This window comes from Phalaenopsis equestris, unplaced genomic scaffold (assembly GCF_001263595.1).
Source record: "Phalaenopsis equestris unplaced genomic scaffold, ASM126359v1 Scaffold000848, whole genome shotgun sequence".
Taxonomy (NCBI): Eukaryota; Viridiplantae; Streptophyta; class Magnoliopsida; order Asparagales; family Orchidaceae; genus Phalaenopsis; species Phalaenopsis equestris.
In genome coordinates, this window is record NW_018165288.1 from 200,414 (window position 1) to 226,944 (window position 26,531).

The 26,531-nt window shown below is 36.1% G+C and overlaps 1 protein-coding gene across 1 annotated transcript in view; it reads left to right on the top strand.

Moving 5' to 3' along the window:
- The window catches only part of LOC110031831 (nuclear pore complex protein GP210), a 172,228-nt gene that overhangs the window by 98,888 nt on the left and 46,809 nt on the right, over positions 1 to 26,531 (top strand). The window contains 11 exon segments of the mRNA XM_020735245.1: positions 8,879 to 9,016; positions 9,116 to 9,235; positions 9,597 to 9,716; positions 10,049 to 10,204; positions 10,295 to 10,357; positions 10,435 to 10,568; positions 15,689 to 16,079; positions 25,140 to 25,242; positions 25,340 to 25,464; positions 25,614 to 25,685; positions 25,825 to 25,906. Coding sequence (XP_020590904.1) covers positions 8,879 to 9,016; positions 9,116 to 9,235; positions 9,597 to 9,716; positions 10,049 to 10,204; positions 10,295 to 10,357; positions 10,435 to 10,568; positions 15,689 to 16,079; positions 25,140 to 25,242; positions 25,340 to 25,464; positions 25,614 to 25,685; positions 25,825 to 25,906 — 1,504 coding nt within the window.

The following is a 26,531-nucleotide window of genomic DNA, read 5'->3' on the forward strand; positions in this document are numbered from 1 at the left end:
CTGTATAGATTTCTGAGAAACTCTTCTTTTCTGGATTACTACAACATTATTAATAACAAACATCTTAATCATGCTGCATCAGACCATGATCCCATTTCTCTTAGCTTGGCTTTTCATTCTAAACCTGCTCGTTATCATTTTAAATTTCTTAATGTCTTGGTTTCTCATCTTACTTTTATTGACTTGATAAAGCAGACTTGGGTCTCGAGATGGAGTAATAACCCTTGGTTCATTTTATGTCAATTACATAAGGATGTTGCTTCTCACTTAAAGAGGTGGAACATTGATACTTTTAACAATGTTCATTCTAGGGTTTTGAAGGCCCAACAGGAGGTTGACACTTTAGAAGCTCAGGTTATTGACACTCCTAATCTTGTGGCAAAGTTAGCTAATGTTCATCATGCTCTTTTGGAGGAAATCACTATTGAGGAGGATTTCCTTAAACAGAAAGCTTGTGACAATTATTCCAAAAACGGTGACAAAAATACCAAACTTTTTCATGCTACTATCAAACATTGTCGTAACATAAATACCATTATTAAGATTGTTACTGATGAGGGCTCTGTACTCACTGATGCTGATCAAATTGGTTCCAATGCAGCTGATTATTTTTCTTCTCTATATGCTGATACTCTACCTGTCACTGATATTCTTTCGAATTTGTTTGAGGATTAGAGGGACTTGGTTTCCTCCCTCTCTCTGTCCGACCGCCCTATTGAGTTGGAGATTTTCACTGCCCTTAAAGATATTAGTTCTCAGAAAGCTCTTGTCCCTGATGGATTCACTTCTGCTTTTTATATTTCCTGCTGGAACATCATAAAGAAAGAGGTGATTCTTGCAATTCAAAATTTTTTTCAGGGCGAAGATCCTGGAAAGTATTTCTTTGCTGTTCTGATTGTTCTTATCCCTAAATCTAATGATAAATCTCATTGGAAGGACTTTCGACCCATCTCACTCACATCCGTGATTTCTAAAATTATCAGTAAACTGATTGTGGCTCGTCTTCAACCCCACCTTCCTTCACTCATCTCCCCTCACTAGTCGACCTTCATTAAAGGACGTGATATTTCTGACAATATTCTCTTGGCCCAGGAAATTTTGCAGGATCTTGATAAAAAATGCAGGAGTGACAATCTTATTATCAAATTAGATATCAACAAAGCCTTCAATACCATAAATTGAGATTTTATTATCAACGTTTTGAAAGCTAGAAGTTTCAATACTAGTTTTTGCACCTTGATTAAAATATGGTTGGCTAATAACTATTATTTTGTGCTGGTTAATGAAAATTCTTATGGCTTCGTCACTGCTCGTCGTGGCATTAAACAGGGGGACCCTCTTTCCCATATTATTTTTATTTTATCTTTCAATTATTTATCCAGGATGCTCAATCATTTCCAGCTATTACACCCTCATACACAGTTTTCTCATAAGGCTAAAATGATGGTTTCACACCTTGCTTATGCTGATGACGTGATTATTTTTGCTAATGCATCTAAACTTATCATAAAACAATTGATGGGACTCTTAAAGAATTTCCAGAATTGTTTTGGACTCATATTTAATTGTGACAATTGTCAGATGTTTTTTGGCAAGCATGTTAAACAACATCTTATTCATTGGAGAGTTGCATATACTGGCTTTCATCATGCATCTCTCCCTCTCAAATATCTTGGAGTTAATTTGATAAGGGGAAGGAGGAAACAAATTGATATGGATGATGTTATTGATAAAATCAAGCGCAAAATTAACGATCGATTGGAGAAATGTTTTAGAAATGTTTTTCTTTCTACTGGGGGTAGAATTTCTTTGCTCTCTAGTGTTCTTCAGAGTATTCCACTATATGTTTTTCAGGTGTTTAACCCAAAAAAGAGTGCTATCAACATTATGGAGAGACTTTTTAATATATTATTTTAGGTGGGGAATTGTGCAAAGAAAATTTGGGGATCTTGGCATAAGGTTTGTAAGCCTAAGAAGGCTGGCGGGTTTGGTTTTAAAGCTTTGAAACATACTGTGGAAATAAACCTTTGCAAACTTTGGTTTAAATTCAGATTGGACTATCTCTATGGGCTTCCTTTATGCATCAAAAATATTGTGCTCAAACTCATCCTTCCCAGGTCGAGTGGAAAATTGGTGATTCCTGAATTTGTAAAGCTGTTGTAAATGTTATAACTACTGCTAATGATTTCATGTTTTGAGACAGGCGATGGTAATATCTCTTTATGGAATGATAATTGGAGATTGTCACATTTCTCTGATGCCACTTCATACTAATTTCTTATTGGTTTCTGATTTCTTTACTCATGATGACTGAGATTTCTCCGGGATTTTTCCAAATTGTCTTCTATTGTGGGGGAGCAAAATGCAAAGCAAATTATCACTATTTCTATTGCTCCTTCACGAAAGGATCTCCCCATGTGGAAAATGAACAACTCTCAATCAGTTTGTAAGCTTTTTTATAGCACTTTACACTCTCACCGTGATTGGTTCTGGGGAAAATGAATTTGGCATAAATTTTTATCTCCCTCTATATCATTTTTCCTTTGGCGCTATCTTACTTCTTTAATACCTATTGATGACATTCTTAAGTTTTCTCTATATCCTTTTTCCCCTCCCTTTATTGGTTCTCTGGTTTTTGTGGACCTCCAGAAACAGTTTTAAATATCATACTTCTCCCCCCACTGCTTATATGACTGTTGCTTATGTGCTTGTCTATTACAATAAGGTTCTGAGGGCCGGTTCTATTGATGTTCCTAATTTAAGGTGCCCCCGGCTCATTAGGTGGGCTCCCCCTTCACCGGGCTTTGTTAAAATTAATATGGATGGCTGTTGGCATCCTGATTATGCTGCGGTTGGGGGCATGTTTAGAGATTTTGAGGGTAGGTGTCTCTGTTATTTCACCTCTCCTGTTGTTGCTAACAACCCATTGGCCACAGAATGCTGGGGGGTTTTTCTGGCTTTAATGGTGGCTACTGTTTTCAATTTTCATAAAATTAAGGTGGAAACTGATTCTAAATTGCTCTATGATACTCTTTTGGGTATCTCTTCTCCCCTCTGGGATATATTTTGCACTTTTAAACGTATTTTATCTTTTATGGTTGAAATGCATCTTGAGGTAAATTGGAAATTCATTCATGGAGAGGGCAACTCCCCTGCTGATTTGTTAGCCAAGCATCTAAGGGAGGTATGTCACGTCGGTATTTACCCTCCTTTCCTCTCAGACGCCTCCTCATTGGGTTAACTTGAATCTGCCTTATGTCCGTATTTAAGCCTCTCTCCTCTTGTGAGATTTTTTTATGCTTGGCAGGTTTCTATGTTTTTGCAGTAGGCCGGTTTCTGTCTCCCTGTTTTTTGTTCCTGATTCCTGTTTCTGTTTTGTTCTCACGTCTTCCGTTGGATACCGCTGTTTTGGACCTCTCTGCTCTATGCTCATGTATTTCAAATGTTTTTTGGTTGCTCGTGGGAATGCTTTTGGAGAACTTTACTAACATGAAGACACTTTTTGTACATCTTTTTTCTATTTTTTACATTTCAAGTTACACTACAACACAAATTTACTTATTTTTGGGTTTTTGTTCTTTGGTTTTGGGTATACCTGTATTTTTGGAGCTTCCTTTTTGTGAGTTGTACTGTGGGGAGAGGAGCCCCTGGGGGTGAGTCAAATGTATTTTTTTTTTATTTTCATAGACGGGAATCCTCCCCCCTCCTATTTCTGTACTTTTTCTTTTAATTAATGCGTAGGGAGCCACCGCTGCTCTTTTACAAAAAAAAAACAGAAAAAAATATATAAATATATATATATATATATATTTCCACATATGGCTCACTCTGGTAAATAGAATTTGAGCTCTTATATCCTACAGGGCGTTGTCACCTATAATGTACTTCCATCAAAATCATTAGGTTTCAAAACAAAATGAGTATCTATGCCTTCACTATAAAAATGGAACGGTGGTGAGTTTCATCTATAATATATATATATATAACAAAACGATGTGCCGTCGTCTCCGCTCTGCTAGAGTTTCGCCTCCTGGCGAACCCTATCGTCTGCTGTTTCGATATCTCTCGTGTCTCTGCTTCAGCTTCGTCGCCGGCTTCTCGCGTTGTCTACCGCTATCTGCTCGAGCTGATTTTGCAGGGGTTCTCATCGTCTGCTTCTGTGATTTCGGCGGGCTGCGTCTTGTTCGCTACAAGCTATAGGGCGTCGTTCTGCTTTATCTGATTTTACAGGGCTTCTTCAAAGGGGTTTCCGCTCGTGTGTTTGCTGCAGGCTGAAGGGCGTCGTTATGCTTGAGCTAAATTCGCACGGCTTTTTCATAGGGTTTTCCGCTCTTGCTCCCTGTTTTCTGGATTCAGACTTTGCTTCTTTCTTTGCTTTCTTCACTGTTCTTAACGCCACACCTTCATGTATTGGGGATGGCTTCGGAAAGATCATATGTTGCTGCCCTTGCGGGTGTCCACGCCTCAGGTAAACCTAAATTGTGCTATTTACTTCCTTCGTTTGAGTGGGAGGATGATTTTAAGAAACCTGGTAGGAAGAATGCGAAGCCTGCCATCCTTTTTATAGAAGCTGAATGCATTCAACTTGCTTCCTCCTGTCGACTGAATTTTGTTGGAAATTTCTGTATGACTATCCCAAAATGGAGTTGATTCGTAAGGAATTTGAGCTTATGCACTTGGTTGGGGAGTGAAAATTTGGAATGTTAGATGTAAAACACATTCCCATACAGATTAATAATGAAGAGAATTACACGCGTTTATTTGCTATAAGGATAATCTAGATTAATAACAGAGCAATGATGATTATGAAATGGTCTGTGGATTTTGACCGCCAGACGAAACCTCCGATCATTCCGGTTTGAATTCGCATCTCTGGTATGAAATTTCATTATTTTACTCAAAAAGTTTTGTACGTTATTGCCTCAGCTTATGGTAAACTACTCAAAAAGGACATTCCTACTTTTAATCTTTCCCGTTCATTGGAAGTCAGAGTACTTGTTGAAAGAGACATCACTTCATCTGCTTCTTAGAAAATTTAGTTAGGCATACAACAACATGGGTATTGGCAAAATGTAGTGATCGAGTCTTTTCTTTCGTATTGTTCAAACTGTCGTATGTTCGATCACTCCAGTTCTCAATGCCACCATCCACATCCACATCTCATACCAAAAAGCACAGTGCTCTGCCAGAGGCAGTGATTTCATCTCTTCCTGATCAGCTCCAAGTTATTGACACTATTGATCATCAAAAGGATACCCTCGAAGACGCCACTATTCTTGCAGACAATATTACAACTATTCAGTCTACACACAATGTTGTTGCTCCCCCGTCTTTGGAATCCCTTATCGTGGGGGCGAGAGATTTTTCAGACCCCACCTGCTCTAGAACGTATCACTGATATTACAGGTGACAATACTTCTACTGCTTCACTACAGCCTCATCAGGTCGAGCAAAATATTAATGTTACTCAAGCTTATGGGGATCATGATGTGCAACAAGCTACACATGTTCGACCACTTTTGGAACAATCCATTGATCATTTGAGTTAATCCTCAGATGAGGAATGACATGTCTACACATCCAGGTGGAAAAAGAAGAATGGAGAACTACTTGAGCATAGGAATCTGATGGACGATTCTTTGGTTACTTCGGGTAATGGCAATATCCTTTTGATGATCAATAGGAGGAGCTGGAAAAAAAATATACTTAGAAATAAAGATTGCGGGTAATGACATGTCTTTTTTCGTCCCATTATCCTTCTCAGTTTTGGGAAAAAAATGAAGTTAAACTTAGAAATAAAGATTGTGGAGTATGATATAATTATATAGAATAAAGACTATCAAGTTTTTTCTGTAATTATTGTAGATTTTTAATTTTAATTGCTAAGTTCATCATATAAGTTATTTAAATTTTGGAATCTAAAGCTTTAAAAACTATGTAAAAAAATTATAAAATAACTTAATATGTGTAGGATGCTCTGGTGAAATAATTCACAAAATGGAGATCAATTAACTATAAGAACAAGCACTAAAACTGAAGACTTATATATAAGCCGAAAAAAATGCTTTAATTTCCAACGACATTGCGACGGTTTATGAGCTGGGTTATTTGCAATGGCGTAACTACAGAACATGCCTTCGCTTGGCAATAATAATATTTTTTTCGACGGTTTTTATTACTACAGACGCATGATACCGTCATTTATGAGCAAATATTAACCGACGATCATATTTCGTCGATAATTTATGGACTCACTATTTGATGGTGTGTTAATCGACAATCTTTTGTAATAAGCGGCTGAAATTTTTGTCAGTAATAATGTTGATTACCGATGGTTTAAAAGTCGTTTATAAGCTGTCAGAACTAATTTTTTATACTGCCAGAATTGCAACACTTTTCAGACGGAAGTGCAATAGTTTTCCTACGGACATATTTTTTGATTATATAACCGACGATTAAGGTACGGTTAAATATGTCATGTTTTACTGACATGCACTTCTATGACAGAAGTGCAACATGTTCCTTACGGACATATGCGTCAGTTGTATAACCGATGATCAAGCTAAGGTTAACTTAACATGTTTAGGGATCAATAGCAACAGTTATGGTTCGTTGTATATCCGTTGGCTAATGTGAATCGTTGCTAAATCCGACAGTAATTTTATTACCGATAAGCTTTTTTGCTACGTCAATTTTGTTGTCGCTAAAACGTCAGTAGATATATTATATACGGTTTTTTACGTTATTACTAGTAATAAGCTAAATTTCGGTAGCGACTGTAGAAATTCATTTTATATAAACATGCATAATTTTTTTAAGGAATTTTTATAGTAATTAACCCTCTATTTTTATATGTATAATTACAAAATATGATAAAAAATCATTTGAAATTGAGTTCTATCATACTCTTTAATGTAGTGGAGATGATTTATAAATCAAACTTACAAGGAGTTTATAAAAATTATTTTAAAGTTCCATATTAAAAATTTTGTGTTTAAAATTTCAAGGATTTTTTGATACCAGAATTTAACAAACGCCGAAGGGATAAAAATGTTGCAAATACTATTATTGAATTTAAAGTAATTAAAATAAAACAACAGTGAAATTTGAAATTGCAATAAAACAACAACACAACCTAAACCCTCCTCCTAGTCCAAGATGAAAAGGAAGATATAACACAAGTACCTTCTGACACATTACATACATGACATGTTCTTGATACTTTACTATTTAGAGCAAACATATCTCTCTATAGAGGAGTATAAAACTGACTTCGAGCAATTTATGTTAGAGTGTGAATTAGTGGAATTTGAGGAAAACTCCATAGCTCCATAATTGGGGGATTGAGACTGTCCATTAGTAATGTGTTATAGTAACAATACTATTGGATGTTACAAAATTTCCAAATTTTGTCTAAGAAGTTGGAGAGACAACACAATTGTATTAGGTCCACACCACTCTTCAAACAGGTTCAGCTTAGGCGCTCCACACCACTTATTGGACGGTTCTAGACTAACTTCATTGTAGAAGAAACTAATTCAAAGTGGATAAAATGTGGAAACCACCGTATCAACTAAGAAATGTTTGAAGTGTTGTGATTTTGGGCACATTGCATCCGATTGCCCAAACAAGAGGGTGATATCTTTCACTGAGCTAGCAACAATGAAAAATATAGGCAATGACACAAGAAATATCGAAGTAGGTGATCAAGCACAATACTAGTTTCCAACCAACAAGAGAGACGCTAGTATGTTGATAGGTTCTACATATTGAGCTCTGTTACATCATCTTTCATACCCATTGTACGATGTAGGTAAAAGCTTGTCGTCTCATTATAGATGGAGGTAGATGTAAAAATGCGGTATCTACACAGGTGATCGACAAGTTGAGTATGACAACACAAAAACAAACTTAACTTTATTCTCATTCTTACTTGAAGAAAAGAGAATAAGATCACAGTTGACATGGCATGTTTTGTTGACTTTTCTATTGGAGAAAATTTCTAGGAGCGAGTGTCATGTGATCTGACCCCTATGGATGTGTCATGTCCTATTGGGCCGTCCTTGACAATATCATTATTGCATATATCATGTTTTCTACAAGAAATGGGAAGAACATTGTACTCTTTTGGCAAAAAGAGTCTGAGGTAATGGGCGTTCATATATAGTTTGAGGATGTGGTGCCACCAATCATCTTTTTGCAGACTTTGAGAGCAGCAACGATTGTCCAAGTGGCCAATGTGTTCGAGGAGTCGATGCTAGACATGGGGTATTGTCAGTTAGAAGAATTTTGGGATTTTAGGGCTTAAAGTCCACGTCTTAGGTTGCCACTAGTGAGATAGGTCTGACATGTCATCCTTTGGAAAAGAGGAGAAATTTTTGAGTTACTTCTAGAAAGCTATAGGGATTGAGTTGGGTACTAAGTTTCAATTTAATTCAATTGATGGCCAGTTTGGAAGGGTGAATTGATTTTTTGAATTACTTCGCGAGTGTTTTGTGGGAAATTATATCAGACAATAGGATCCATTTTCTTCCATAGAAGACATGGCCTCTCCTACTTGGGGAGAGTGATGGGAGATACGGAAATTTTATGTGCATCCACGATTCCGTTGTTTTTTAGCCAGTTTTGTGGATTAAATTTTCGTCACATAATTCTTAGATGTATCTGTATACAAAAAAAATATATTCTGTAGTTTTGTTATTGCTCTTTAAGCAAAACATATTGTTAATTTTAGAATCTATCACAGTTTTAGTAAATCATCTTTTGGCCATGGTAAACATTTTAGGTATTTTTGTTTTTTATTTACGGTGGATCATTATTTCTCGTTTTGTTGTCATGCAAATTTATGTTCTTATAAAGACTTTTTCATTTTGTGAAGTTCGAATTTATGAATATTCATGTCCATATTGAGGATGGAATAGTTGAAGTTATTGGAAAGAATAATTCTTCAAGCATTGCTATGGTTGGCCCTAGTTTTTCAGTTAGAGCTGCAACTGTTGGAATCACGACTATTTATGTAAGTTTGCATTATCTGGTCCTTATTATTATTGTTATGTTCAATTTTAAAAATCTTAGTGTCCTTGAATGCATATCTAGTTTTCCATGAAAATTTCAGGTCCGTGTGAGACAATGGTCTGGACATGAAAGATTAAGTCAAAACGTTAAGGTTGAAGTTTATAAACCACTGCTGTTGCATCCCAATTATATTTACCTTACGCCTGGTTCCTCTTATATGGTAAGAACAACTCTGGCACCTTGATCCAGCTTTCTTTGTCTGCTGTTCGCCTATGGTAGAAAATAAACCATTTTGCTAGCCTTTTTTGGCATCAGAGCTTGCTGTTCATTCTACTTGAAGTTACCTGATAATTTCATGGTGCTTTGCTTCAAGTCAAATCAATACCATCCCTTGCATGAATTTCTAGCATAACTTAGAAATCGGCAAAGTTAGCTCATTCAGTCACTTAAATAAGGCATTTTGGTTTTTTATTTGAATGATCACAATGCCATTTAATCCACTTAAATGCTTTCTCATCTATTTGCTTAAAACTTATCATATTTTTATGCATTAGATTTCTGTTTTTGTTTCTTTTGGTTAGCTCAAAGCCGAAGGTGGTCCAATCACTCGAGGATTTATCAAGTATGCAAGCATGCATGAAGAGACTGCAGTAGTGCACACAACTTCTGGAAAACTTTCTGCTATCTCCATTGGAAATGCTGTACGTTGTTCGCCCTTATAAATTGTAGCCTGCTCGTATGAAATTGATCTAACTGAAACAGTATGTGGTTGGTAAAATGATGATCTGATGCTCTATGCTTGTTTGTGACATGGTTGAATTTTGTTCATTAGCACTGTTTTTTCTTTTTTCTTTTTTTCCATTTTCTCATGCTTTGTATCTGTTTTTCTCTGGCGTATTACATAGTGTACGATTTATCTTATGGCTTACCAGAAATCTCACATGTATGGACTATTTTTATTTTATTTAATAGTTATTCCAAGCTTTTAAAGGTTCAGTATTTATGTATACTTTTGCGTTGTTTGCAATTTTAGAGTGTCCGTGCAGAAGTTTATGGACAAACAGGCAACTTAATTTGTGAAGTATATGGTAGAGTGGAAGTCGGGATCCCATCCATAATGATTTTGAGTTCACAGAGTGACCAGCTATGTATTGGTTGCAAAATGCCAATTTTTCCCTCTTTTCTTCAGGCACGTCTCAAAAAAATTTTAGGTATATTTATTATTTTTGGTGTGGTGCTGGAGGATGCATGCTATGATGCAATTTTTTGTTTCCTGTAGGGAGGTTTATTTTCCTTCTATGAGGTATGCAACAACTATGAATGGAAGGTGGACAGTGAAAAGGTGCATTTTTTGTGAAATTTCATTGATGTTCCCTTTTTTATGAACCTCTTGACAGGGTGGTGCAATTTTTTATGTAGACCGTGCAACACGAAGGTGCTAGAGCTTTGACATCAGATGTTGAGAAATTGCACATACAGTGTTCGGATGGATGGACCACTTTCTGTAATTCCAGTGATAGTGATGTTGGATTTATCATGACATTGTTTGGACGGTATTTACTCTATTGGTGCTTTTGAAGGCTTTTGGGTGCTAGTAAATGCAAATTACTGCCATTTCATTTTATTTCAGTTTTAACTCTTTTGTAGTGCAGTGCTACACACTTGCTAGTACAATTGGAAGATAACTTGTGGGTATTCTAAATTGGTTATGCTTTTTTTTTTAAAACTAATTTTGGAACATTATTGATATATCATTCAAGAAAAAGGTCAAAATGATAGAAGTTATTTGTTATTCTGCTTAAGCAATTATGTTCTCTAATGATAAACATAAATATGAAATTGTAACTCTTCTGATTTGTTGAATGTTCACTGATTTTACTTGAAATTGCATGATAACAATCTAGGGCTCCTAGAAGGTATTTAGGATTCGAGTTTTGCGGGGAGGTGATTGTGGGATGGCAAGGGGAAGAAAATACGTGAATTTGACGGAGTTTGGATGGGGATAAATATCGCTCAACGACTTTACCGAATAAAAACAACAAAGAGCGTCAACACGATGAGGTACGAATATCGAGGAGGTTCACCTCCTATTCCTGCATAAACTACAGATACATCACTTGTAAAAGGAAAATGATACAATATTCCATTCGGGAAAAAGTCAGAGTTTCAATCTCTAGAACACACAAACCAAATCAAAAGCTGGAAGAAACTAGAAATAATCAGATGTAAATAGCTTTTCTCAAAACCCGAATTCTAATTAAAGAAAATATTAAATATGAGCCCCATGGGACTAGCGGCTGCAATAGGTAGGAAAATCCCGTGGTAGTATTTTAATGGGGTGAAAATTCTGTGTCTCACATAAGCAAGACCGTGCGATCCGCAAAACCATAGAATCAGGATTTCAACATCGAACACGATAGGAGCTCCCATGTCATTCTCCTCAGATAGGACAGATTTCACCTTTTTATTTAGAAGCTTCTGAAATTGATCTATCATCACCATAACAAAGTCATGACAATATTAAGACTGGGGAGCTCCACTAAAAAGTTGAAGCTCACATCCATCCAAGATAATTCTGAAACATGTACTTCCTTTCAAAGTCTATCCTAATAGAATAAATATCCTTTCTTTTTGGCACACTAGAGTTAGAATAACATATAGATATGTATTCTCTTTAACGAAGTCTCGAGCCATTAAATATAAAATATTTTTTTCTCACTTCTCGTATTCTGCTTGCCACATCCAATAACAAGTATGTCTAGAGAAACTATCTCTGGAATAAAACTTGTGACATATTAGATCACTCTCAGTGGAAAGCGCCTAAGAGATAAATGATCGGTCAATGTATCTAGCGACTCCTTCAACAAGGGCTATCTTTATTCTGGTATTGGCTCCTCAAACTCACTATATTCTAGAAAAATTAATGGTAATCAAGGTGGAGTCTCTCACATGGGTTCAACTTGAATTACTAGTGTTTCTTTCTCATCGGCTGGAAGTTGAGACTCCTCTGTGTCGTTTTCATCTTCTTTTGTGTAACTGCCCATTTCTTTAATGGTTCCATACTCAATGTGGGCAATCAAACATAATGTGGCCAAAAGCATGACACTTGAATCATTTATATGCAGGGATGGATTTAGGAGTATTGGTGGTCTCCACCTTTTCTCCACTCTGTTTGGGCTCCTCCTCTGGTTGGGTCAGTTTGGTTATTGCACTAGGCTTACCCTTACTACTTGATCCAATGGCTGAACTCTGTTTGTGCAATATGTGTAAAATAAGATAAATAATTTAAATAAAATAAATAAACAACCAATTCAATTAGAAATGTTCCAAATATGCAATTGTCTTGACAGTTTCATTATAAGGAGATGATTTTCTCCCTTAAAGCAACGATCAAACTAAGAGTGTGTGTGGCAGACATAAGTGAAGCAAGAGAAAAAGGATAAGAAGGGGAATAAAAGGGAAAACACACTCACAAGGGTTCTTAACATTCAGATGTGCCGCTTGCAGGAGGCTTGATTACTTCATATGCGAAGGAGAAGAACGAAGACCAAGGATAAGGGCTTCATGTTGGAGGAATCCGAAGAAGAGGAGTGGACGAACGACATCGGGAAGGGCGTCTTTGCATGTGGTGCAACATCGTTCTGTGAGGAGAGGCCAAAGTCAAAGTTAAAATCGAAGGAGGAGGTGACTCATGCAGTGAAGAAAAAGCCACATGCATATGGAGTGAGGAGACCGATGCCCTAGCATGTCGGGAGCCCCTGCGTTCTGAGAAAGAGAAAAGGGATTTTGCGAACCCTAAACTAAGACTGTGGATTTGAGTGGTCTGTTGTGAACGAAGAGGGAAAGGGAGCTAGCCATGTAGAAGGGGTGCTCGTTTCCGTGCATGCAGGAAGGTGTGCTTGCAAGTGTCTATTGATGCAGAGATGAGGGACCACATTTAAAGTGAGTTAGGGTTTTGTTTTTTATATCATAAAGCATAAATTTTATTTAATTTGATGTTACTAAGTAATATAATATATTTTAAATTATTAGCAAAGATTAAATCTTGGCATGTAGTTGAATTAAAGGATTGACATGTGAAGGAATTGACAACGGATCTGGAGGTTAGTTGTGGGATTTATATTTTTGGTTATATAAATTGTTTTAATCAAAAATATAAATTAATGATTCTATGTTCAGTTAATTATAGATAAATTGAAAATTAAACATTAATCAATTTATTTAATTGCTAAGGAGAGCAATGAATACAAATATTTTAAATAATAATAATAATAATAATAATAATAATAATAATAATAATAATAATAATAATAATAATAATAATAATAATAATAATAATAATAATAATAATAATAGCAAAAACAAACAACAACAGTTGTAATAATTAAAAAAATGTTCAATTAACGAAAACTTGCTTGAATCTTAAAAGTTTGATATTATGTTCTATATGTTATTAATTTCAATATAAAGATTATTGTGATTCCAAGCTGGTTACTGAAGATATAAAATTTATCGTGAAAATTGAGGTAAGTAAATATTTTTTTTTTCAATTTTAGTAATTTTTATATTATTTATATGTATGCTTGATTTTATTAATGATTTTTTTGAGTGAGTTTTAGAATATAACAAATTTTTCATATTGTTAGATAAGAAAATATGTATGTTAATTAGTTACACAACAAAATTCCTATAAATTAATTAGATTTTTGATCGATATCTAAATTATAACAAAGGTGCATATATAGTTTTTTGCATGACATTCAAATTCATGTAAAGTTGTATAAATTACCTTCGTGTTCTAATAGATGTACATTTATTTATTAGTAGATGAATGCAAAGTGTTGCATAAAATAATAGATGGCTGCACAACGAAGACGGGTAGCTGGAATGAGTGGGAGCAAAATGGGAGATTGTTGGAAAAGGGTGACAAGAGGTGATGGTGGTGGCTGGCTGGCAGCTAGAGTTGCAGGAAGATGCATGATTGCTGTATGATGGTTCCGCCTACGAGGAAAGGTGGCTGCGGATGTGAAGAAGACATTGCAGAGGATGTGAAATCAAGGATAAACATCTTCGTAGGATTGAACTACGATTAAAGCACCATTCGATTCTTGGGAGACAGTCACCACCTCGAACGAGTTATAATCGGAGCACATTCTCACCTTCAAATACAAACTTAGAAGGAGAAAATGAGAAGCCGACGGCTGTCATGAACATCAACATACGCAAAAATGAAAACCTGAACATGAGCATCAAATATATACGGCCTAGGTAATTAGGATTGGACCCACTGTTGACTGGAGGGGCCATATAAGGATGGTTGGCTGACCGTAAATTTACTGATTTGGCCAGTCCCATGTCGCTGGGTGTTTTTCCATGTTTGGTCTAGATTGTGGGACTATAGTAAAAGTTGCGTTAAGGGTACTGTGGTGACATTCACATCAAAAGGAATGATAATATGTGAGTCTATGACTTTTTGAAGGAGGTAGGAGACATTTTGGCGGTTGTCCTGGCTAAAAACATCAGAGAGAACCACAAACAGCGATGAGGTTCCACCACGCATTCCTAAACAAGTTACAATCACACTATTTGCATAAGAAAGAGAATACAACATTATTTGGGGATGAAATCAGAGAATACGATTTCCAAAATACATAAAACAATAGAAAGTTCCCTAAAATAGAAAATAAAATATATAAATAGCCCCCCAGTGTAAAAGCCCTAATTAGCCTTCAAATAGTAAAATAAAATAAAATATAAAGGGTCCATGGGTCTGGTGTCAAAATCCTGATGCAAGACTTTCTCCCTTTGGACCTATCAGGATGAAATCCCATGTTGGTTCCCACGTACGTGGGAAATTACTGCAGAACGTCCACTCCACCTCACATAGTTTCTGGACGTATGGGTTAGCTATTTGAGAAGGTTTTAATATGGAAAATTGGAATCTGATCTGCAGCTTTTCAAAGGCGTTTGAATTCCAAATGTATATTTTGCAACAACTTCATGCAAAATATCCGTGTTTTAAAAAAAAACCCCTTAAATCAACGCTTGCAATTGCTGCTTCTTAAAAATTATCCATCAAGGAGACATGGACCACAGACATTATGTTGTGCAACTGAACATTATTAACAGAAAAGATTGATTAGGTAGAGCATGGTTATTGGGGCGGCCTAAGTTAATGTGCTTGTATTGTTTTTCAAAAAGAGCAACCGTTGCAGAGTTGGCGCTATAGGAATCACTCACTGGTTTTGTTGCCTAGATTGTTTCATCGTGTTAAGGTAGCTGGGAATAGTATTCTTTTTGTATAGCCCAGTTGCGGTATTTATTTCCTTGAAATTCTCACACCGATCATGATTTATACTTAGTGAATATGGTACTAAGACATAGCAATCATCGATAGTTAATTGGCTTGCATGAAAGAAAGTTCCTATGGGCTTGGTGCGATGCACTGCATAATCATTTTCCCTATCCCTTTTGAATCTCGGAATTACAAATGGCATGATATTTGGGAATGTTTATATCTTGCTAACTGATTATTGTGGTATTACATTTTGAATATTTTTGTCTCCATTCAAGAAATTGATGATATGGCCTTGCACAGAATGATTTAACTACTGTTACTTTCCATGAAACCAGGCATTTGTTCCTCTATAATTTTCTGTTTATTTTCAAATAGGTCTCCTGGCAGAGCAGAAGTTGTTATTTCATTTTCTTGCAACTTTCTATTATCCGGTTCCACACAAACTGTACATTATTCTGCATCTAAGACATTGACAGTGGTGCCTGATCCTCCTATGGCTCTTGGCATGCAAGCAACATGGGTTCTTCCCCCATCTTACACAAGTTCAGATCTTCTGCCCTTGGCAGACTCTTATGGGTTGGATGTGCATAGTCACAGGGAAGGAGTCGTATATTCTGTGTTGAGGACCTGCGAAAGCAAACTAGATTCAATTACCATCCATGGTGGTAAAATCAAAACAAGGGAAAGCAATAATCTAGCTTGTATACAGGCAAAAGACCAATCTACTCAAAGGACTGAAATTGCATCATGTATTCGCGTTGCTCAGGTTATTTACTTGTCCATCATAACAAATGATTTTGTTATTTCACCCTTAATGTAAAATATTCTTTCGGCAACACAATATTGGGTATATTTTCTTTTACATATTTCAGAATCCTATATTCCTGATGTCTGCTCTTAAATCATTTGCTGGGTTTCATCTGCTTATCACTATTTAGTCTATTGAACTTTTACCTAGTTTTTTTAATAAATTTTTCTTGGGACAACGGTGATCTAAAGATGTTTTGTTTAATGGAAAAATTAAGCGGGGCATGTGAGGTTCCAGTTAAACTTGAGTTAAAGAGGTGAATATGGTGGGACTACCATAATTAGTGAAAGCATACCTGTAAAATATAAGTGCTTTATTAAGAAAAGGTGCGGAGAATGGGAGGATGTACGATTGAATTTATTTTACTTTTTTATGTAAAAGAATAAGATGAAAAATTTAACATTAATAGACAGAAAAATAAGTATAAAAGAAAAAAAAAAATTGGAAATTAGTTTTTAGTTATGGAATCTAGAATTAATTACACATAAAAAATAGAATGCTGCTGTCCTTATATTGCTCTAGATGTAAAGCCGTTGTCCATGAATCGTCATATTGCCTAGATGGAATGCTATACGGATTGCATTGCTAGACTACTGTAGATAGAAAGCTGCTATACATAATTACTGCATTGATGCGAATTGACCTTATAAAAGATTATTTCAACAGTAAGCATTGGTGACTTGCATTAATGAGCGAATAACATATATTGCCATTTTGTTTGACTGACAAGGTGTGTTTCATTAGTCATTGCATTATAGGGAGTTTTTCTTACAAATATATATTGCACTAACATGTTATACTAAACTAATGAATATTTAGTTCTCCATTTTATGCATTTTTTTATATTATATGTAAACAATCTAATAAAGCAAATGAAAACGAACTTGAAGATTTTACATGGAAGAAATCTGTATAACAGAACTTATTGTCAGTAATGATGGTTAATATAAATCAACCAACTGATTCTGTATTCAATGGGTTCTAGGCTAACTTTTCATCTTAAGAAGTCCTTGTACAGTTGATTTATTGATAATGGAAGTGAAATTTGGCTTTTCAATGAAGTGTTGAGGACCAGTCTGCATTATACTGGCATGTTAATTAAGGGAAAATGATGAAATTCTCTCCACTGGATATGATGAAAAAGGGAATACAGAATTGAAATTATTCCTACCGAGTAAATTTCTGAAGCCTGGTACAGCTTGTTCATCAGTATCATATTGTGTTTTTGGCCTTCTTTACCGTATGATCTTGATGAAAGATTCACTTCTTCAGTAAATTTCTATTAGCTGGTTGATTATACTATTGTTATAAATTAAAGAAAATTTTTGCATATTATTATTGAAAGCATACCTGTAAAATATAAGTGTTCTATTGATTACGATGGATATCATTTAAACTAGTCTTCATTTCATTTTCTTGAATTTGTTATTATATTTTAATAATATTAACTCACTCATTGCTTTGCTCCCTCAAGAATAACGAAAGTTGCAACTCATGTAATTTTTTTTAATATAATACTTTAACAAGATAAAGTTATGAGTTTAAAAAGGTAATTACTCAATTTTGCTAGAGTATAATGAAAAATACAACAGATCAATTGCATAAAGCTGAAGTATGAACCATTCAACGTTACATAAAATCAGCACTACATAAAAACAACGAAGAAATGCTCATTTGGATTATGTTGTTGGAAGCCTGGTAAAAACTAGTGTTTATACATATATATATATTTATATATACCGTCCTTTTTAAAAAAAAAAAAGAAAAAAAAATATAAATATATATATATATATTTCCACATATGGCTCACTCTGGTAAATAGAATTTGAGCTCTTATATCCTACAGGGCGTTGTCACCTATAATATACTTCCATCAAAATCATTAGGTTTCAAAACAAAATGAGTATCTATGCCTTCACTATAAAAATGGAACGGTGGTGACATATAGAATTGGAGAACCAAACAAAGATTCATAATTTATAGGGTTTGCAGAGGCAGGCATGATAGCTTCCGGATTTTGCAGTAAGTCATCACCATAGATAGAACCCAATGCGTATTTGATAGATTAGTTGAAAAATAGCTTATTTAACCCAGGGTGTACTTTCTTTTTTCTTAAACAACTATTTGCAGCAGATAGTTCTTTTACCTTGAGGTAGCTTACTAAATCCCAAATGCTATTCTTGTATAAGGATTTCATCTACTCTTGCAATCATCCACTTACAAGAGTCAATTGAATTAACTTTCTCTTATAACTATAAGATTCTCTACCACACACAATATCTTTGGCCACAGTCAACACATAAGTAACAAATTAGCTATTATGACACTTTTTTCCAGTTGATTGGCATGTAAGATGATGTTACTATGTCAATTTAAATCTCCACCTATTTGCTGGACCTATATTAGATCTTACAATAGGCGTTGCACATAACATACAAATCACATCAATAACATCTCTATTAATGAAAACTTTATTATTTTTTGGCACTATAATCTGTATTCTTTAGCAGTTGTCTTATAACTAAGAAAAATACATTTTATAATTCCAATCTCTAATTTGTGATTTTTAACATGAGCATAAGTGAGATGGTTAAAAATTTTTAAATCGAGTAATTTATAGATTTACTGGAATGAACCTCTTGTAGAGTCTTCTTACTATAGCAATAAAAGGAAAGCAATTTAGTAAGTAGCCTGCTTTAGTGTTGATTCTAGTCCAAAGTAACCTTGGTACCCAACGTTAGAGAGTATGTAAATGCACCTTCTTTATTATCATCCTAATCATTTACTCAGTTATGCCATTTTACTGTGACATATGCCTTTCTGTCATGTTTCTCAAATTTTCTTCTAATTTATAGAAGTCATTAAATTCTCTTGAACAAAACTCCAAGTCATTATTATTATGGAGATATTTGATCTGTTTCTCAATTTACTTTTCAATTTTGTTCTCTTACTCCTTAAAATAATAAACATATAATCATTTTTGGAATAAGGCACAAACTTTTTTTAGAGAAGATAATAATCAATAGCATATATCAGACACCACCTTTGGAAGACATTGTGGATGGTTCCCAGAGATTAGAATGTCTGCAGTCAAATATTTTCATAGTATTGTGAATGTTTGTGCTAGACTTAGCTCTTTTCAACTTCTCAAATATGTTGTGTTCATAGACTTTCAAATTATCATTGTTTTGATCATCAAGAAGTTCTCTTTTGTCTTGTTCACCCATTCTATTCTCAAATCAAGAATATATCTTACATTACTAAGTGCTCTAATGATTTCGTCAAACATCTAAATTTCAGAAATTTCAATATCAACTACATGATAAAGGTCATTATTTTTTTGTTAATACAGTACTCTTTCGTCATTATTTCATATGTTAAAAATCAGTCTTTAATGGGACAGGTATGAAACTTGCAAGCCAAATCGTGAACATAATGATCTTTTGGTTCACCATCTAAACACAAATATGGGTATACGAGCATGACACGACGCAATACGGGGACACAATACAATTGAAAAAAATAGGACACAACACGTCATGGAAACATTTTTATATTTATTTAATTATTATTATAAAATATTTATTTTTTCATTATTCCTTTTTAAAAATATTACAACACAAATTATGCAAGAATAAAATTTAACTTTATAAATTTAATTTATATTATAAAGCTTCATGCTTAAGTTTTAAAGTTAAATTTAATATCTTTAAAAAGAATTCATCAAACTTGTATACACTAAAATTAAAAAAACCTTGTGATTACAATGTAGGAATTACTAATGGTCGGCTTCAAAGAGTATTGGGTGCACCTTCGATGAGTATTGCTTGTACCTTCGATGCTCGATTTTGACGAATTTTAGAGGGAGCAATATGATGAGAGATGGGGTGATTTTGACTATTAGATATAATTAGAACTCTACATATACTTATAATTTTCTAATTCACGTGCCCAATTTTCTCGAAATAGTGTTAAGCTCACGTTCGATGTGGCGTTGAGGTGTGTCCCAGACGTGTTTGAGCCTGAAAAAAATTCAGAAATATATTTTATAGTGTCGGAAAAATGTTGAGGTGTGTCAGACGAGTGTCGGTGTTTAATACGTGTCCGACACGGGTACAAACATAAGTGCTAATTAGGAATTCACTATCACCAGTAGCTTCTTACAACACCGGTTTCACAGAAATAATTTAGTTGTTTTATTTTCCAAGTATGAGTTGTCTTCTTATTTTTATTCTACAATTTATAACATTTGAATTTGATGTTATTTTTTCTTGCAGTAATTTTAGTCATTCTTGTTCCTGAATTTTCATCAATATTTCGTATAAGTATCAGAACTCGTTTTTGGAGCTCTCCAAATAATAAGTCCTATTTCTTTAGCACTTGTTCATCCACATGAGGATTTTTTTTTTTTTTTGATAACATATAGCATCTTAAATTTTATTTTGCGTGTCTCCCTACATATGGTATCTTTGTAAGTTGTATATGATGTAGGCAGCGGACATGATAGAATTAACACCAAGCGTTCTTCATCATACTTAACCTCCATTATCATCCATGTACTTTAAAATAAGTTAATTTTGTAAAGTTAATTAAGTGATTTATAAAGCTGTGCCTTCAACTATCCTATGAGAGTGCAAACTCTGCTTCAAATGCAGCTTACTGGTGAGACATTTGTTACACTAAACTGTTTTAATTTCAGCCATATTGCGACAAAAGTTCTCTTTTTAAAAATCCTTTTAAATTTGATATAACATATGAAGATAAATTTAGATAAAACTTTACAACCATTGTGTTGTTTGTCCTCCAACATTTGCGTTGAAGGCATTTTCTTAAACCCTGAAATTATATCATTTAAATCTGTTTTCACGAACACAGTCGCATCATAACCTGCCAAAGCAAAAAATTAGTGTTGTGATCCAATAGTAGAATGTCATACTTCATTGTTTCCATTACTGAGATCAAAACCAATGATCTGATATCATTTTTTATGAAATTTGTGCGTTGCAAAACAAAAGAAGCAAAATAAAAAACACACATTTACGTGGAAAATCTTAGGAGGGAAAAGTGAGGGCAAGTTATAAGGAAATTTGTTATACCTGAAGTATATTATAAACCGGAGAACTTAGGTTTTGGCGTTGTGGTTCACCTTTTTTTTAGTTTGCCAAACTCTAATGAAAATATCACGCACACACACACTTATATAGTTCGGTTTGACGCCCATTTAGAAGTGACCGAAAATATAGAAGACATGAAATTTCGTACCCTGGAGTTTGGGGTGGAGCCTATTGGCCCAAGCACTTTGTTATTTCTGCAGATTGCCAAAAACATTTATCACTTATTATTGGTTGTCATATATGTTGCACTATGAACTTTTTAGGGTCCAAATTCTAACTCTTCCTAAAAAAATGAGTGCAAGTTTTGTGTAGAAATGATGATCGCTGCTTATATTTTTATGTAATTGAGTCTTGGTGAAATTGAAGAGGAAAGTGGTATAAACGTAAAAGATGTGATCCCAAGTTAGAAAATTCACCAGTAATTTTTGCGAAAGAATTAAAGTTTTGTGCAACATGTGCTACATGATTTGGGGAAATGTGAGCAACTAATGGAGCCTGTTATGGTATGACTCATATACCATATAGGGACAGATGCTGACACGGAGCAGAGCGGAAGAATCTGTCAAAATCGGGAAGTTACGTTATGTAGGTTGAGGGTGCTAGGTCGACACCCCGCTATACGGTACATGGGTAATTTGGGAATTATATATTGTAATGTAGGGTTTATTCTAGGATTATAAATAGACCTGTTTGTAATCCTGGATTTTAGAGAGAGCTGAATTCCTCTATTCTGTAACCTCTTTTCTGAATATTGAAAGGAACTCGCTGCTCTACTCCCGAGGACGTAGGCATCTTTGCCGAACCTCATTAAATCTCTTTGTGTTCTTCTGGATTTGTATCGTTATTAATCGTTCGTTATTATTTTTCTTCGCCCTAATTTCTCAACAAGTGGTATTAGAGTGAGATTCGAGGGGAAGAAAATTTTCGGCACAGGAAGGACTCCGACGATTTGTGTTAGGCTAGGGCTGTTGGTGTTTTGGCAGCTCGGCACAGAAACATCAGTGAATCGGCCCGACGCAGCTTCTTCCGACAGTTTGCGAGGAAGTCTGTGTGGTTCAGCGAAGCTCGTCAGCGGAGGATCAGTTTTGCGACTCGGTGGTTTGCAAAGTAACAAGTGGTTCGCGATTGTGGAATTTCCTTGAAGGAAGCGGAAGATCGGGAGGCGGGGAGGCGGAAGACAGCTTTCCCGTTGGCCATCGAACTGGCGGATCGCGTTTCACGAACAAGCGGATCGCAAGCGAACAGGTTCGACGACAAGCAGGGAAGAATTCTTTTGGATTGTCGCGCTGCGGCAGGGCAGTTCGGCAGGGACGGACCAAAAAAGGAGGCTGCCTTTGCGGTTGGAGCTGTTTCCTGTGGAGGTAATTCCGGAAAAGGAAAGGAGTTCCTCTGCGCATGGAGAAGGAAGGGAATCAACCCAGATTTGTTTCCGTTTGCAGATTTGTTTCCGTTTGCTTGGCCTGAATTGCCGCTGGTTCCCGTTTCAGGGAATTCTGAATTTGGTTTGTTGAAGAAATTGGAAGCTTTTTGCTGCGGAGACCGAACATTTCTTCGGAGGCAGGAAGCAAAATCGGAGGGTCCCGATTATCTTGGGAGGCGATTCAGATTTCATTCCTTTGCTGGAGCGAGCGGAGAAAACTGCGGAGAAGTAAATTTGAAAGATTCTTCAAATCTTGCGGTGCAGCGGAGCTATTCCAGGACGCCGAAAAGGAAAGTTCAGAGGAAATTTTGGAAGGAAAGTGGAGTGGAGTAATTGGAATGTGATTTTTTTTCCTTTACTGGAGCCGCAAAACATTTTCTTTTGGTGGATTTTCTTTGTTGGATCTGCGGAGATTTCTGGCAGGATCAAAGTGAGTAAAATTTCTGGCTCAATAAGGAATCTTGTGGAGAAGAAAATTTGGAAGTTTTTTCTGAATTTTCTTGGCTGGAGGAAGGGAATCTGGCTGGAGGAAGGGAATCGGAATCTTGGCTATTGCGCAGGAGAATATAAAATTTTACGGATTGTTCGCAAGGCAGACGGGCTCGCGGGAACGAACAAGTGCGAAGCAATTCGGATAAAGGGTTGTGGCAGTTCAGCAAGTTATGCTTCGGGGAGTTCGTGGTAGAGGCGGCGTCGCGAATTCGAGGCGCGACAGTTCATGAACCTTCGCGGCATTAGGCAAGGCGGAGTTAGCGAACAGGAGTTCGTGTGCAGTTACCGCAAACAGGAGCGTTTGCAAACAGAGGAGTTTGGTGGTGTTCGACCAGCGAAGTCTGCAAGTTCATCACAGGAGGAGTTGCGACAGGTTGAGTTTGGTAGAGTGCTGGCGAGCGAGCAGACGCGATTATTCTCGAACAGTGGTTTCGCGGAGGTATTTCGCGAAGGGTTTTACTCACAGGACAGTATTTTAGCCGAGGTGCTGGTGCAAACAGGAAAATTGCTTCAACCCACATTTATGCATAAGAAATTTCATGATATATTTCTCCTAAAGGGTTTGATATTTGCAAGGTGGAGCTTTTCTTCTAAGGGGTTGAATATTCGCAAGGTGGAGATTTTCTCCTAAAGGGCAGAATATTCGAAATGTGGAGATTTTTCTCCTAAGGGATTGAACATTTGCAAGGTGGAAATTTTCTTTTAAAGGGCTGGATATTCGCCAAGGTGGAGAATTATTAGGTATGACTCATATTACCAGAATTTGGAGTCTCTTTGAATGAAGAGATGTCTCTTGGAATTGAAGAGGTGTGTCTCTTGGAATTTAGTGGGTTGAGATCAGCGTGGGCGCAGCAGAAGCATGGTGACCCAACCCACATTGGTGCAGGTGTACAAAATCTTTAACATACGTTGGAACGAAGCGAAGCGGAAGAATTTGTCTAAATCGGGAAGATAGGAAGTTACGTTATGTAGGTTAGGGACAGACGCTGGAACGAAGCGAAGCAGGGCAGAGCGAAGCGGAAGAATTTGTCTAAATCGGGAAGTTACGTTATGTAGGTTAGGGGTGCTGGGTCAACGCCCCGCTATACGGTACAGGGGTAATTTGAGAATTACATATTGTACTGTACAATTTACTCTAGGATTATAAATAGACCTGCTTGTAATCCTAAGTCTTAGAGAGAGCTGAATTTTTCTGTTCTGTAACCTCTTTTCTGAATATTAAAAGGAACTCGCCGCTTTGCTTCCGAGGACGTAGACATCTTTGTTGAATCTCGTTAAATCTCTTTGTGTTCTTCTGAATTTGTGTCGTTCTTGTTTTTCTTCGCCCTAATTTCTCAACAGAGCCTCCAAAATAAATGGCACTAAAAGCGGATACGATGGCTGGAGCAGAAGAGCCACTAGGATTGTCGATACATCTTAGGAGGTGAGTGGCAAAGATGGGAGAGGGATTGAGGAGATGGAGTGATGACGAGCACTTCTTGATAACAATGAGGCTACTAGCGGCAAGGGTTTAGAGTGAGGGAAGAAGTTTCCCGATTGAGAGAATAGTTGCTAATGAGGGAGGAGCAGTAGGCCATGGCCTTAGGTGACCCACTAGAAGCCATCAAATGCAAGCCACACAATCTCGCGCGAGCGAGAACGACCATGAGCGCACAAGAGTGCAGTTGGCTTGTGAAACCGAACCAGCCTAAGCGATAAAGTAGTTAAATGTGGGGAAACCAGTGCTAGTTTAGCACACAAGTGCGAGGCGATTCGAACGAGGTTGGGAGCCTCGGCGATAAAGTAGTAAAAGGTTGCCAGACAGGTGCTAAATAAGTACAGGAGCGCGACAATAATTTGAATGAAGATAGGAACTAGGGTGTTGAGTAAGCGGTAAGTGGCACAAAGTTAAACATGTTAGTTATGCCATATGGATATTTAACCTAGGTGCCATGTATTGGTTAATTAATTTTGTTTGTTATATTTAGAGACAAATGTTTATTATTTTCTCAGGTGGCACAAGTAAGGGTATCTGCAGCAGATTATTCTTTCCATTTGGCATACCTTGGTGTAAATGCAAGGCTGGAGTTAAAAATTAACTACTGTGACGAGTTAGGTAATTTTTCTTTATTTGCATTCTACCTTCTCTTTCATTTGTTTATTCTTTTCTGAAATTTTTATGTGCGTTGCCATAATTGTTTTGTTTTGCTTAGGATTCACATTTGCTGAAGCAAATGGTGTGGTTCCACTGGATGTTGAGATTAATTACCCAGATATACTATCCATTGAAATGCCTGATACTCGAGATATAACATCCGCTGAAAAAATCTTTCTACTGGTTTGCTTACTTCCTTTTTTGAATGCAAATTTATATTTTAATGCCTGTGGGTTCACGAGAGCTTAGATCAAATGATCATTGGGATCTTAAAGATTTTTTTTTCTATATCTTCTATGACATCTTTTTAAATAAATTTCTCTGGTTTGAAGGGGAAAAGTCCCGGGAGAGCCCTTGTACAGATATCAATCCGTCACAATCCAAAGAAGGCAGACTTCATTCTAGTGAGTTTTTTCTTTTTTCTTTTCTCCCCTTGAAAGGGTTGAATTCTGTTGTCAACCTGACGTGCTTCTCAATATAACTAGAACTTCTTATGCTGTTTTTTCTATGGTGTGAATTTTGTTTTTTTCTTCCTGTCTTCAGGTGTCGGTTGGTGCACAGTTGTATCCACAGAATCCGGTCTTAAATATGGGAAATTCTATCAATTTTTCTGTAATGGCTGATGGTTTGTCCTTTCTACATTAATTTTCTTTTCCCACAGTTAATCTTGTTTTTCAGCTTTTTTTAGAGTACGTGATTTGAAATTTGCGAACTCTTTTGATCATTATGATTACTTTTTGGAACTTCTTCATGGGTGATTATTCGTCAAGGAATATATGCCTTCCAAATCCATGTGAAATTTTTCTGTTCCGTGATTTGAGCACAATATATCTTCTTAATGCTGTAAATCCATTTGGTTGTGGCCTTGTGGGTGATAATGGAGGCATTGCAATCAAAGAAACTGTAATTATCATTCTTGAGAGCTGTTGCATTGCAAACCTTACGGTGCTTTTCACCTTGATGTTGATGCATAAATTTTCATCTTTTTTTGGCGCATATATGATACCGATCTAGAGCTCCTAGAAGGTATTTAGGAAAATAATTTAGTGGGAAGTGGTTGTTGAATAGCGAGAGAATGAAATACGGTAGTTTGACGGCGTTTGGAATGATGTAGGGATGACAAATCTGCTGTTGGACAGCAGGTGTGGCGAGTACTGCAGCAGTTTGTAGTGAAAGCAGCCGCCTATGGTATTGGCGAGGTACAAGCGGCTGGACAGAGAACTGAAAGCGATAAAACTGTAATTTTCTGC